At 36.6% G+C, this 16,138-nt stretch overlaps 1 protein-coding gene across 9 annotated transcripts in view; it reads left to right on the top strand.

Moving 5' to 3' along the window:
• The window catches only part of LOC134677000 (probable nuclear hormone receptor HR3), a 203,031-nt gene that overhangs the window by 170,786 nt on the left and 16,107 nt on the right, over window positions 1–16,138 (top strand). For all 9 annotated transcript variants that reach the window (XM_063535386.1, XM_063535379.1, XM_063535387.1 and 6 more), the window contains 2 exons: window positions 5,641–5,754; window positions 9,023–9,136. In XM_063535386.1, the coding sequence (XP_063391456.1) occupies window positions 5,641–5,754; window positions 9,023–9,136 (228 nt within the window). The remainder of the gene's footprint in view (window positions 1–5,640; window positions 5,755–9,022; window positions 9,137–16,138) is intronic.

Genomic DNA, 16,138 nt, shown 5'->3' with positions numbered 1-16,138 from the left:
AAATCGTAATTAGCAAAATTTATAATGACGTCTTACTTGGAATCTCCCGAACTCATAGCAATAAAATCCAAAAGAAATGTCTGGGTCTTCTATCTATTGTTTGTGCCTTGCACAAGTTGTACACGTGCATGGAATGGACGCATTTATTAAACTTTCTAAGTAACACATAAACACAGCTGTGTTCGTTATTTTTATTCACTATCGGTCAGTATTTATTTTACTGTTAGCTTGATAACAAATAAAGAAGCCAGAGCAGCAATTAACACTATGAACTTATGTTGAAAGGTGTAAGGAGTTTTCAGAAAATAGTGTCCCCAATTAGCATTAGTAGAGTTTGGCTAATGAAAGTTGGACAAGCAAAAACGCGGGAATTAAAAAAAATCTACAGCAGGCATCTCTTTGATTACAAGGATTGCATAATTTTTTACATATACAATACAATAAAACATAATTGTATTTGAACTGTACCTATTTTAATTGTATCTTAATTTTAAATACTAATTTTAATTTATTTATTTTATAAGTTATAACATTTTGCAATATTGAATCAGATTGTCGTTCTCTTAGACATTTGTATGCCAACTAGCAAAACATAGTGTTCAAATGTATATAACATACTTAACTACCTAAGACCTATTGTGTAGGTACCTATGTTTTACAAATAAAGCATTCTGATTCTGGTTTTTAAGTAGGTATTTTTTTTGTAGTATCCAAGTAATTGCACTCAGTTCTCAATAAATGATAGCCAGCCAAAAAAGAAAAAATATCTTAAATTTTTTACCGAACTTTGTCATGTTTGACCTCTAATGTTGATCATAAACGGGGCGGCAAATTTCTGATCGGCCCCGGGCGGCAAACACATACGCTACGCCGCTGGGCGGAGCTATACCTACATTTCGGTTATTCAGGGGCGCATTCTGCAGGTTTGACCTGTTTCCTAGTAAACGTTCCCGCAGACTCATTTCTAGGTTCGAAATGAGTGCGCGTGCAAGTCAGTGGAATGATTAAATTGTTTTAAAATAATAAACAAAGTACGATTAAGACCGTGTCTGTTTCTTAAATCCAATTTGTTTACTCCGAAATCAAGCAATATTACTATCCGGTATCCGGCCGGATAACAAGTCACTATCCGGTATCCGGCCGGATAGTAAAATAATGGCCGGATAGGCCGAATACCGGATAGTAACCGGATATCCGGTGCATCTCTAATTTAAAATATTGTCATTCCTTCGTTACAATGCAAATTATATTATATCATTACAATTTAATCATTATCAGAAAAATACCTTCTTACCCCATTCAGCACTAATGACACGTTGTCGTTTTGTCTCCACGAACCTTTTTCGCTACATACCGGAAAAGCCGTGTTATCATCTACGACGTAGTGCTACGATCGTAGCTCAGCGGTGAATGTGTTAGTTTACTAGCTCAGTTGCCCAAAAAGGATCTTGGCATCTGATCTGACACAATAGAAAAATAATTACTCAATAATTTCTCTTATTATTATATATTATTTTTTGAAAAATTTTAGTGTCAATTATTGGGTAGTGTACCTTATCAAAAAATACTTCTAATTATTTTATATACCTACTAGCGACCCGCCCGACATCGCACGGGTTAACTATACAGCTAAACCTTCCTCGAGAATCACTCTATTGATAGGTGAAAACCGCATGAAAATCCGTTCAGTAGTTTTTGAGTTTATCGCAAATAAACATACAAACACACAAACAGACAGACGCGGCGGGGGGCATTGTTTTATAAGGTGTAGTGACGTCTGTCCGTTTCTTTTCCATTATATTTTCTAAATAAATAAATAAAATAAAATTTAATAAATAAGTACATACCTACATTAAGGGGCCCACTGATTAACAGTCCGCCGGACGGTATCGGCCTGTCAGTTAGATCAAAATTTTGACATTTCCGAACAACTGACAGACCGATACCGTCCGGCGGACTGTTAATCAGTGGGCCCATTTAACCGAATAACTAAAGTAGGTACGAGTAGGTATAATGGTATAATCAAAATCCTTGTGTTCAAAATGTAGCGCTTATCGTGTTAATTAGAGTTTGATTAGTTTGATCATTTAAGGTCACACGTGTAGAGATCGATTTTAAATTGTTTTTGGTGACATTTGCGAGAAAATCTTATATAGGTAATTATATTCTTTTATGTGCCTACGACTTGGCCATCCTGACGTTGTCCACGTCCCTATGTAAATGAAATACTTTTGACATCAATTGAAAGTGTCTAAGTTTTTTTTTATTATTATGAATTGGCTTACTCATAAGTTAAGTTAAGTTAAGTTGGATGGAGTTGGGAGTTGAATTTTACTTTTAGAAGTCACGAAAATATGACGATTACCGTTATACACTTTATTACTTCATAGTCTGTTAAGAGAGAAATAAGCGCTGGGGGCCTTGGTAAGAGCGTGCGACTTTCAATTCGGAGGTCGCGGGTTCAAACCCCGGCTCGTACTAATGAGATTTTCGGAACTTATGTACGAAATGTCATTTGATATTTACCAGTCGCTTTTCGGTGAAGGAAAACATCGTGAGGAAACCGGACTAATCCCAATAAGGCCTAGTTTCCCCTCTGGGTTGGAAGGTCAGATGGCAGTCGCTTTCGTAAAAACTAGTGCCTATGCCAATTCTTGGGATTAGTTGTCAAGCGGACCCCAGGTGTCCATGAGATGTGGCAAAAAATGCCGGGACAGCGCAAAACTCTGCGTAGAGGGCATCACTAGCATACTCACAGGGCCTACCGTGAAACACGAAAAATTGGTTTCTGCCTCTCTATCACTCGTGCTTATTCGATCGATAGAGAGGCAGATAACGATAAGCGTTTCGCGGTAAGCCACCTGTGAACAAACCGCCTTGTTGCATCAATGTCATAGTGAAAACTTGTCAAAAACTGTGTAAGGCCTAGTATGTATAAGTTACTCTATGGTTTACTAAGAGCACTAGTGCTGCACTCTGGCGGCAGAACATTGCAGTAATACTCAAATAATTTCAACAATGGTTCTCAAAAATTAAGGACTAGAATATCTGTCTAAATTACAAAATCCACTTCCGGCCAACAAAAGGTGTCGAAACGACAGGATATACATCCTCTATCACAATAATTAAATGACAGTTGACAATTAACCTCGCAACGCTATTGTTCGTGGCCGCCATTTTATTTCAACTCAGGTGGACAGTTTTGTGGCCCAAAGACATTGTCTTTCGAGGTTTGCTAATCATCAGAGGGGCTACCGCGAAAACCGAAATTCGCAAATTCCGGGGATTTTTCTCTGTCACTCTAATTACACCGTCATTGGAGTAAAAGAGAAAGATCCCCGCAATTTGCGAACTTCGATTTTCGCGGTTATAGCCCAGACATCGGATATTTGGGGGCAGAATGATATTGTCATAATGTAATAATAATCCGGTGTACCCTTACATTTCATTAAAGTGTCAAAAGGGACTCTACGTGTTGGCTACGACTCCGCGCACGCCTCCCAAAGGTCCGGAACACAATCGTTCCGTGATGGGACATACAAAATAATAATTCAGCCTATATAAGGTGCTAACAAATTAGTCACGGATATTTTAAGAGATAATGCATTACATTAAAACAATTAACTTTTAACTGTAATTAAGGAATCTTTGTATATCATTTTTTGGTTTTCATTTACCGAACAAAAAAATATTATATGTAATTACTTTTTTAAATAATCATTATATAGGTACGTCCCACTGTTAGGCACAGGCCTCCTCTCATGCGCTAGAAAGCTTGGGGTATAGTCCCCAATGCGGATTGGGGACTTCACATACACCTTTGACTTTCTTCGCAGATGTATGCAGGTTTCCTCACGATGTTTTCCTTCACCGAAACGTACAACGTACATAAGTTCCGAAAAACGTTCGTACGTTTCCGTGAAAAAACGATGGAAAATTAAATTATTATACAATACATCTGTATTAAAATTACAGATTAGTTTGACTCATTTGGACAAATGAATGAATGATTTTAGTACAGTCAACTGTAAAAATATGGGTGCACAAATCATCTCAAAAATATATCCCATAGCTCTTAGGGGTCATCCATTAATTACATCACACGTTTAGGGGGAGGGAGGGGGTCAAGAAAATGTGACATATTGTGACATGGGGGAGGGGGGAGACACAAACTTTGTGACGTCACTTTAACTTCATCAGTAACCGAAAATTTATTAAAAATAATTTTATTCGCTGTACATTCAAATAACGAGTTTTTTAAACGATAATCGTTTTTATTCGTTTAATTTTCTTTCCTAAGCAGGATTGGGTTATAAAATTACTAATATTTATATCGTCAAAAATATTTTTATAAAATATTAATAATACTTAGATACTTACTTAATTCTATTTGGCGATTTCGTAGAAAAAATGTGACGTCACACTAGGGGGGAGGGGTTTGCCAAATGTGAGCAAGTGTGACAAGGAGGGGGGAGGGGTCAAAAAACTGGCGTAATTAATGGATGACCCCTTATGTCAGCGAATTAAGAACTATGGGACATATTTTTACACCCATATTTTTACAGTTGACTGTAGGTACTTAGTCCAAACGTAGTATTTTGTATGAAGCACCGTACTGGAGGTCATCGACCCGCAAGGTCGGAGCTCGGTCATTCAACCCTCATCCCGCCTAATACGGCAATGCCGATTTATAAGACGCTATTCGAGTTCGTCATATGGCCGTTTTAGGACAATTTAGGACATGTCATCGTTGTATCATATTTAAGTATAGGCATTTTATTTTAAGCTGTACACCACACTTTTTTTCAGATTTTGGGATTTTTATGTTTATTCTACTCATAACATAATCATAAGCTCTCTCGATCCTAAAATGTTCCGTCCTTCATCAATTCTCATCTATTAAAAGGTTAACTGGAAGAAATCCCTTAAAGGGATAGGTTCGCCTTTGTACTGCCTATCCTGTGCCATATATGTTTGTGTTTTGTACAATAAAGAGTTTGTACATAAATAACATACAGGGTGGCTAAAAAATAACTGCTTTCCCGTTGCCAGGGAGGTTTTGGGATTATACTGAGCAACTTTTACTATGGGACCAACCCTAAAATCTCAAAAAAAACCGGGCAAGTGCGAGTCGCACTCGCGCACGAAGGGTTCCGTATCATAACGCAAAAAAAAAAACAAAAAAAAAGCAAAAAAAAAACCGTTACCCATCCAAGTACTGACCACTCCCGACGTTGCTTAACTTTGGTCAAAAATCACGTTTGTTGTATGGGAGCCCCATTTAAATCTTTATTTTGTTCTGTTTTTAGTACTTGTTGTTATAGCGGCAACAGAAATACATCATCTGTGAAAATTTCAACTATCTAGCTATCACGGTTCGTGAGATACAGCCTGGTGACAGACGGACGGACGGACGGACGGACGGACAGCGAAGTCTTAGTAATAGGGTCCCGTTTTACCCTTTGGGTACGGAACCCTAAAAATTTTGGCTGTTTCATACATTTTGGCTGGTCCATTTTCTATGGGAGGGTAATTTTTTTTTTCGCCAACCTGTATATTATAATTTATAATAGTATAAATAAATGCGTGTATCTAAGTATGAGTATAAAATATCTAACGTATATATTTCTGTTGTTGCAGCCCAAATCGAGATCATACCCTGCAAGGTCTGCGGGGACAAGTCATCAGGAGTTCACTACGGGGTCATCACCTGCGAGGGCTGCAAGGGGTTCTTCAGACGGTCCCAGAGCACAGGTCGGCTTCATTTATACGTGCCTTTACCCTAATAACCTCATTCATATCACAATCAATACGTGTTGTCATGAAGTCATCAGGGGTCATTTATACGTGCTTTTACCCTAAAAACTCATTTAGATCACAAGCATCAGTCATTCACATCAATACGTGTTGTCATCAAGTCATCATTTTCACCACGGTGACAGGTGCGACAACTGTAAAACATCACTTGCTGACGTCACAGGCATCCAAGGGCTACGGTTATCGCTTACCATCGGGCGGGCCGTATTCCTGTTTGTCACCATCATTGTATTATTAAAAAAAACTTTATTAAATCGGCAAAAAATAGGTATTTCTCTTGCGATGTTTATGATGATAATGGTGACAATTGTCACAAGATTTCAAAGAACTTTCGGTAATTCTTGACAGCAAATGAGTTCTGTGTCGGAATTTCGTGTCAATTGTCGTATTCCTTGTGACGATAGTCATTCGCTTCGCAAAATAAGTACTTATTAACTGGCGATATAGTGGAGTTTTTTTTAATTAACATGTTGGTGGCAAACAACCTCACCGTCCGTCTGATGGTAAGCGGTTACCGTAGCCTATGGAGGCCTGTGACGTCAGTAACAGTGATGTCGACAATTGTCGGACCTGTCACGTTGGTGAAATAAGGGCCAGGGGTCATTTATACGTACTTTTACCCTAAAAACTCATTTAGATCACAAACATCAGTCATTCACTTCTAAACATAATTTTTGTCATCAAGTCATAACGAGGCATTTATACGTGGTTTTACCCTAAAACCTCACTTAATTTGTAGGGTTACTAAGGTTACCCCAATTTTTTGAAATAGATATTTATTATTATTAAGAAACTAACCGCCCGATTCTAACTTTAAGGGCCACTTGCACCATTCACTAACCCGGGGTTAACAGGTTAAACCTGGAGTGTCACCATGGTTACCAGTACAATTTGACACTAGCTTAACGGTTTAACCGGTTAACCCCGGGTTAGTGGGATGGTACAAGTGGGCCTAAGATATGTCAAATATTACAAGATACGATATAGATTAGATGTCAGTGTCAAAACTGGCGTAGAACTAGTAGTAGTACTAGTAAAACACTTTATTGTACAAAAATCAAAACAAAACAGGAAAAATAACATTCGTCATTAGTACAAAGGCGAACTTATCCCTTTAAGGGATCTCTTCCAGTTAACCTTTGGCGTTTTTGTTTGAAGTAACGTCACTTTTGACACTGACATATCTAATCTATATCGTATCTTGTCGTAATATTTGACGTATCTTAAAGTCCGAATCAGGCAGTAACACAGTATTGTTTTTCAGTGGTGAACTACCAATGCCCGCGCAACAACGCGTGCACTAGACAAGCTTAGAATTGGGTTACTAGGGCTGCTACCAAATTTTTGGGTCATCAATTTTTTCACCCTACTTTTAAATGTCTTTTTAAATAGCATAGGGCAGTATTGTTTTATAGTGGGGCAGTGTTGCCAACTTGGCATAATGATGCCAGATCTGGCATATTTTCACGCGTTTTTTTACCAAAATTTTTCATTTAGGATCTGGCATAAGCCAAGTATCCACCAACTTGGCAACAACAATATGCGCCATCGCCTTATGTGGTTCATATTTTCATATGAATTTTAACTTTTGTGGGCGGACGGACATCGACGAACTATATATGTAAACATTTTTTTAAATGGCAACTATAGTTGGTCAAGCAAATCTTATCAGTAGAAAAAAGCAGCAAATTAAAAAAAAATTAGGCGCGAAGGGGATAATTCCCATAGAAAATTAGAATTTTGCGCCTTTTTCTACTGACAAAGTACGGTGTTTTTTACAGAATATTTTTAGACACCACATTATTTTAAGTGTGTATTTACAAGTGACATTTTAGCATTTTTTTAAGCATATTCCAATAAACATTGGCATAATTTTGGCATAATCTAGACATTAGTCTAGCATCTTTTCAAAATCTGAGTTGGCAACACTGTAGTGGGGTACTGCTATGCTACTACATAAAACTATTGCTCAGGTCATCACTTTTTTTAGTCTTTTTACCCAATTTTATCGACCAATTTTTTCGCAGATATTTAATAAGAAATTGACACAGTATTTTTTTTTTCACTAGTGCCCGCGCAACAAGGCTAGGATAGAGTAGTGGTTTATAGGGTTGCCACCAAATTTTTGGGTCATCACTTTTTTCACCCCAATTTTTAATGTCTTCAAATAGCATAGGGCAGTGTTGTCAGTGGTGTAAGATTATTACCATTGCTCGCGCAACAAGGCCTGCGTTAGGCAAGCTAGAATAGGGTTTTCAGTTAGGGTTACCACATATTTGATATGAAATGACTTTTTTTTATAGGGTCATCACTTCTTTTCGCCCATTTTTTTTTTTTCAACTTTTCTCGCAGATATATTTATTAAGAAACTAATACAGTATTGTTTTCCACTGGTGGTAATTAGATAGGTAGATAGGGTAGGACAAGGTTTTTAGGGTTACCATGATATTAGGGTCATATATCACTTCCATTTTCCCAATAATTGATATAATTTGTAGGGTTACCATAATTTTTAGGGTCACCTCCATTTTTTTCAAGATGTTTCTTCGACTAGGGTTGCCCCAAATTTTTGAAATAGATATTTAATAAGAAACTAACACAGTATTGTTTTTCAGTGGTGAACTACCAATGCCCGCGCAACAAGGCGTGCACTAGACAAGCTTAGAATAGGGTTGTCAGCTAGGGTTACCACATATCTGATATGAAATAACTTTTTTTACAGGGTCATCACTTCATTTTCACCCATTTTTTTTCATGTTTTCTCGCAGATATTAATAAGAAACTAACACAGTATTGTTTTTTAATGGTGATAGTTATTAATGCCCCCGCAACAAGGCGTGGGTAGCATAGGGAAGGATAGTTTAGGGTAGATAGGGTAGGAAAAGGTTTTTAGGGTTGCCAAAACATTAGGGTCATCACCTCCATTTTTTTTTTCAAGATATTTCTTTGCCTAGGGTTGCCCCAAAATTTTGAAATAGATATTTAATAAGAAACTAACACAGTATTGTTTTTCAGTGGTGAACTACCAATGCCCCCGCAACAAGGCGTGCACTAGACAAGCTTAGAATAGGGTTGTCAGCTAGGGTTACCACATATCTGATATGAAATGACTGTTTTTTACAGGGTCATCACTTCATTTTCACCCATTTTTTTTCATGTTTTCTCGCAGATATTAATAAGAAACTAATACAGTATTGTTTTTCAGTGGTGAACTACCAATGCCCGCGCAACAAGGCGTGCGTGGTGGACCGCGTCAACCGCAACCGGTGCCAATACTGCCGGCTGCAGAAGTGTCTCAAGCTGGGCATGAGCCGTGATGGTACGTAGCCATGTAGCCTTATCTTCTCTCTCTTTCTAGCATATTTTTTTTTAACTTTATTGCACAGTATAAGAAATAAAGTACAAATCGCGGAATTAATGCCTAAAGGCAGTCAACCATCAGGCTAAACAGAAACAGTAGTTGGTGCAGGCATTAAATAAAAAAAAACGCAGAATTGGTAACTTAAAACAAAAAAAAAAGTACATACATGTCAAAGAGAACCGGAACCGGTGCCGGTACTACCGGCTGCAGAAATGCCTTAAGCTGGGCATGAGTCGTGATGGTATGTAGTTATTTATACAAAAAGAAAGGTTTTATATGGTGACTATGTGTGTTTGGGGGGTCATCCATTAGGTCAAGAAAATGTGACATGTTGTGACAAGACTTCATCAGTAACCGAAAATTTATTTTAATTATTTTATATATTGTACAGTTAAAAAACAAGTTTTTTAGACGATAATCGTTTTTATTACTTTAATTTTCTTTCATAAACAGTGTTTGGTAATAAATTTACTAATAATAAAAAAAATTAAAAAAATAATAATAATACTTAATGTATGTACGTACCTATGATTTATATACTAAAATAAACGCAAGAAAAAAACGGCGATAAAAAATAAAACACAACCGTCCGACCACGTGTGGTATGAGGAAGCGGGCTGGGGTCAACGACCGCTTATCGCCCGTGATAACGCAATGTTGTGTTTATACAGTTGCGAATTATACGCGTGTGCCATAGGAGGCAGCGGGAGCGGATTAAGATTTCATCAATTATAGTTCGTTTTTTTTAGCATTAGAAAGAACTCCAGAGAAGCAAGCGTGCAGTTTTTATCAGGCTCTTTAATTGTTAATAATTATTGAATTATCTAATGTAGCATGGTCAATACATATAATTTACTTCAAATTATTACCGCTAAAAGTGCCGGATTTGGAACCACAAGCTTACTTCTGCGAAGTTCTTTCTAATGCTAAAAAAAACGGACTATAGACTTGTCACATCAATTAATGTTTTTAACCAACTTCATGATTTATTTATTTATTTAAGAGCCTATCAACGTGCACACTAGCGCCACTGCGAAATAATCATGATTATTGAAATTTTGTATATTCAAAAGGTATTTAAATAATAAATAAATACAGTACATAGCGGTCCCCTTTTTTAAATACCTGCCGTTAAATTTAAATAATCACGATTATTTAGCGGTGGCGTTAGTGTGCACGTTGATGGGCTCTTAAACTTAATGCACAAAATATATCCAACAATGTACAAATGGCAGACTTAATGCCAAATGGCATTCTCTACTAGTCAACCATAATATTAAGGGCCAAATAGACATACAATTGGTGCAGAGAGAGATATTGAATGAATTAAAAAAGCAAACTATACTTATAAAAGTTATAAACTACATTAATTGGTTGACTGGTAGAGAATGTCTTTAGGCATTAAGTGCACCTTTTGTAGATTTTTGTATTTTGTGCAATACAGTTTAAATAAATAAGTGAAATGTAAAAGTGCGTATATAGCGCTACAAAAGCGATAAAAAATAAGAAAAATTAAGAGAATATAAAAACATATTTTCAATAAAATACATATAAACTACCACATGTTTCCAAAATACATACTATAAATATAATATCGATGGATATTATTATTGGGATGAACGTTTTCGGTTTATACAGGGTGGAAAGATAAGTCGGGCCCTGGTGGGAAACTACCTTAAATCCTTAAGCTAGCTCATTTTACTAAAAGGAGACATTCTTTTGTTTTTTTAAAGAAACAAAACTGCAATCAAAGATTTTCTAAAACTCGCTTGCCTCGCCCGGGACTCGAAAAGACTAAAAATTCCAAAAAATAAAAACTCGCAATTTTATTCTACTAGTCGATACAGTTAATGTTAATGATAACATTTCTCTAAGAAACATTAGGTCTTACACTCGTCTGTCGTACAAAATATCCATAAAATCTAATATTTAGTACTTACTTAAGATTTTTTTAGACAAGCCAAATTGAAGAAAAAAAGAAAAATACTTTGAAGGCAGTTTTGTTTCTTTTTAAAAATAAAGGAATGTTTCCTTTAAGTAAAATGAGCCAGCTTAACGATTTAAGGTAGTTTCCCTCCAGGGCCCGACTTATCTTTCCACCCTGTATAATTTCCTTCACTGTGTTTCCTATGAAAACCGGAGAACGTCCTCAAGAACAGCACATTTCTTTAAAAAGCTTGTGACTTGGACCTCTCGCTCGCACCAACCGCCTCCTAGTCTCCCGTCTCGCTTATTAACCTGGGCTTATCTTTACTAAAATCAATTACTGGGATTTGCATGGTCCCATACACCATACAATTTACATGGTTACATGGTCTCATACACCGTCCAGTTTATTCGCGATTTGCGCCTACAGGGCTTTATAAGCGGCGCGATTCGGAAAGTGAATTAGAGATTAACTAGATACGATATAGTAAAAATATGTGACGTCCCACGGGTAAAGGTACCTTTTGGTGGTTGGCGCTTACGATTATTAACTTTGCTCCAATATTATTGCGGCACTATGCGACGTAAGCGCCAGTCGCCATAAGGTACCTTTTGTCGTGGAACGTCACATAACTTTACTATTTCATATCTAGTGAATCTCTAATTAATTTCCCGAATCGCGGCGCCTGTTGCGTTGCCATAAGGTACCTTTTTCCGTGGAACGTCACATATCTTTACTATTTCATATCTAGTGGATCTCTTATTCATTTCCCGAATCGAGCCGTTAGTTGCTGCCTGCGACTTCGTCCGCGTTAATATTAGATTTTATTTTATTATTTAAATACATAATATAAAAAGACTAGCTTCTACCCGCGACTTCGTCCGCGTTAATGTATTTGTGATAGGTAAAAATTACCCTATGTATTTTCTCGGAAATTAAACTATCTCCATAGCAGATTTCATCAAAATCAGTGCAGCGGTATAAGCATGAAGAAGTGACAGAGAAAATGGTGACCTTAGTAGGTAATTTTTTTATCGGTATCTTTTCTTAAGGCAACGCAACTTTTTAGGGTAACCTACTTTTTTAGGGTAACCTACTTTTTTAGGGTAACCTACTTTTTTAGGGTAACCTACTTTTTTAGGGTAACCTACTTTTTTAGGGTAACCTACTTTTTAGGTTACGTACGTTTTAGGATTCGATACGTACGTTTTTAGGGTTTCTAAAACCTGTAAGAAATATTCGGTTGAAATTTAGTGTATAGGTACATATAATATGCTGCTTAAGTCAGACCGCGAAGTGTCTGCAGCGATTTTGATAGCCCACGTTTTGATAGCGGACGTTTTCCGTTTTTCATAGAAAACGCAGTGAAGGAAATTATATAAACCGAAAACGTTCATCTCAATAATAATATCCAAAGATAAGATTTATAGTATGTATTTTGGAAACATGTGGTAGTTTATATGTATTTTATTGAAAATATGTTTTTATATTCTCTTAATTTTTCTTATTTTTTATCGCTTTTGTAGCGCTATATACGCACTTTTACATTTCACTTATTTATTTAAACTGTATTGCACAAAATACAAAAATCTACAAAAGGTACACTTAATGCCTAAAGACATTCTCTACCAGTCAACCAATTAATGTAGTTTATAACTTTTATAAGTATAGTTTGCTTTTTTAATTCATTCAGTATCTTTCTCTGCACCAATTGTATGTCTATTTGGCCCTTAATATTATGGTTGACTAGTAGAGAATGCCATTTGGCATTAAGTCTGCCATTTGTACATTGTTGTATATATTTTTAATCAAAATTCTATGAAATTATGACGTATCCATACTCATAACACTTACACTGCGTGGGCTATCAAATCCGCTGCAGACTTCTCTTGGTGCGACTATACAACGATAAATAAAAACATTAAAAATTAAGGGGGTATAAAAAACGTATTTTACTGTTTTTTTGTCTATAACGGACATAACGGTTAAACATTTTCAAACAACCCCCCTTTTTCCCCAGTCGGGTAAAAACTAATGTTGATCGATGTCCGATACATATATCGAGCAAGTTAGCCGACTTAAAAAATCACGATTAATTTCGGCCGACACGCGTACATAAAAACGATTTGTTTGGCATATATGCGTGCTAATGAGCGTACTGACACACATACATACACGTAATCGCATTCCTGGGCATTAGAGCGAGACGTTACAGGATCTGACATAATTTGTGAGACAAAAAATAAGCTATGCGATTCACCTACTGGTGTGAGAATTTTAACCGATTTATTTTATAAATATTTTGGGACGATTTTGCCATAATCGACTTAGTTCTACGGTAGGTCAGGACCAAGAAAAGTCTGCAGAGATTTTGACAGCACATGCAATGCAGTTTCTGCAATTTTAATAAAGGTGCAAATTTAAATGTCAAACTTTTATGAAATTATGACATTTATGACGTATAGATAACACTGGCACTACGTGTGCCGTCAAAATATCTGCAGACTTTTCTCGGTCTAACTCTAGTGTGGAGTGGGTCTAGGCTATGGTTACCAGATACAAATTTAGAATTTCCTGACAAAATTCCTGATTTCCGAATATTTTTCCTGACATTCATATTTTTGACGACGGTGACGACGTGGTGGAGGGGGGATCTAGCCGTTAGCGATGGCCACCCGATGGAGCCGATAGCCGCGTTTTATTATTTATTACTTAGTAAATAAAAAGGTACTTTATAAAAAAGTATATCAATTCAAAAAATTCCTGACATTTTCGTGTTTCGTCCCCATTCCTGACAAAAGGCCAAAATTCCTGACATGTCAGGAAAATTCCTGTCATCTGGTAACCCTAGGCTTTTACTCGTAAAGTAAAGCTCCGTAACATTCTTAGAGCACATAGCACGACGCCACCGTGCCGTGAGGAGTTGCGTAATTGACAGCAGTGTTGCGACATGCTCGATAAACTATACGATAAATAGTTAACGGGAATAGCTGGGGGTATGGGTATACTTACAGGTGTATCCGTTGGATCTCTCTGGCACACTACCTGACTGCCAGAGGAACAGATTGTCGACAGATAAATCTCCAGCAGACACTGCCCGCCTTGTTGTCGGATATATCTGTACGTTAGTTAAGCTTAATATGCAGTATCTGGGACGTAGCTACCCATACTACTATGGCAGGCGTGGCTTACTCCGCGATTTCGTCGCTTTGCTGCAGGTAGCTAAAAGCACATCCGTTCCACACCTAGCGGCCATATCTGTCCTGATCGTAACAGACGCGTTTTGTTAGAGAGTGAGTCTTCTGTACCTAGTACTATTATTTATTATGTGGCTATGGAACGTACTCTACGCTACGACATTTGATAAATGTATGTTTCGTCTAAACTTCAACTGTTTAGGCTGTGTGTTGCCTGTCAGCATCTATACAAAAGGCATGTTTTATATATTTCTAGACGTTTGTTTTACATACTCTTGTCGCGCGTATCAATTGATGCTCAATATGAGTTAAATTATACGTGTGAGGTTAGCTTGTGAATGTCATAATTAAGCTCATTACTACCCAATCCTGCTTTTGTCGCAATTTTGTACTAAAATAGCAGCTTAGTAAATTGGGGCAATCGAACTGTCATTGTAGTTCCCTTAGTTACAAAACCATCCAGTTTCAATGTAAAAATTCGCTCCTAGAAAAGCATTATAAAATAACTTACCTAACAAATAAAAAAATAACAGTATTTATTTATTTTTTAAATTGTATATAGTAACTTGATTATTTAGGAGGGATTTTTAAAACAAACATTAACACATCGACCTTTTTATCGACCTCTGTCCCGTCACTAGGCATTGTGCAAAGGCCCGAAGCGTAACATAATTTATCGATGTAGGTGTAACTATCAACTCTTTATGTAACTACGCGACGTTTGCGCTGGTAACTATTTATTAAAGATTTATTAGGCTAGAGACAAGTAAATAAGGACTGTCAATCTTTACATATTGAATAGAAGGCATAGGCTTGGGAATTAAAATACAGCGTCATCATAATCGGATCAAGGTATCTGCACAGACTTCGCAGTGACAGAGGGTGGAAGTGCTAAAATAAATGTCAAAGTTATTATGAAAATACAGGGTGGCCCTAAAATACATTGACCAATCGTTTTACGATTTTATCTAGCGTTTTTGAAAAATATGGCAATTAAAATTACAATTTGACTACAAAAATGAATAACTTGAAAATATCCCCCTTTAGCTTATATCTTATACAGGGAGGTTTTGGGATTATACTGAGCAACTTTTACTACGGGACCAACCCCGCTCTCGCGAAAAAAAATTTGCCCTCCCATAGAAAATGGACCAGCCAAAATGTATGAAACAGCCAAATTTTATTCGCGATTTCGCGGTTGGTCTCATAATAAAAGTTGCTCAGTATAATCCCAAAACCTCCCTGGCAACGGGAATGCACTTATTTTTTGGCCACCCTGTATATAATTATAAAAGCGCACACGTATTACAAACACACGTATGTAGTTAAAATATGTATTTGTACTTTGCAAATAACCCCAATACCCCCAATACACTTCCTACAAAACATGTTTTTGTATGAACGAACCATTGTTTCATACAAATTCTCGTCACTAACCCTTTGTCTTATCCAGGCCGGTTAACGTTCCAAAATTGAACCAAAAACAATAGATCTCTGTTTACTTTTTAAAAGTATGGAAAAAGAGCTCATAATATAATGGTAGTGCAATGCACTTAAAAACAAAGAATAAGGAAATTAAATAATAAAATGTGTTTTGAAAAAACTATTGAAAAGATCTTTTGTTCAAAGTTTAACGTTACGTTTCTAATTTTACAAGGGTCATGTTTTAAATAAATAATGGATATTTAAATGACAGGACACTTATTTATACTTGCGTTATGATTTTATAAATGAAATGGTTTTAAAAAAGGCTTTAACCTCTAGCAGCCCAGAGACCTATAAAAAGGTCTCCTGTGTTCCATTATAATTTGAACTTTGTGTTAACAAAATAAAGTT

This window comes from Cydia fagiglandana, chromosome 25 (genome assembly GCF_963556715.1).
Source record: "Cydia fagiglandana chromosome 25, ilCydFagi1.1, whole genome shotgun sequence".
NCBI lineage: Eukaryota > Metazoa > Arthropoda > Insecta > Lepidoptera > Tortricidae > Cydia > Cydia fagiglandana.
The sequence above is the reverse complement of the archived record's forward strand: the minus strand, read 5'-3'. Positions and strand labels throughout refer to the sequence as shown.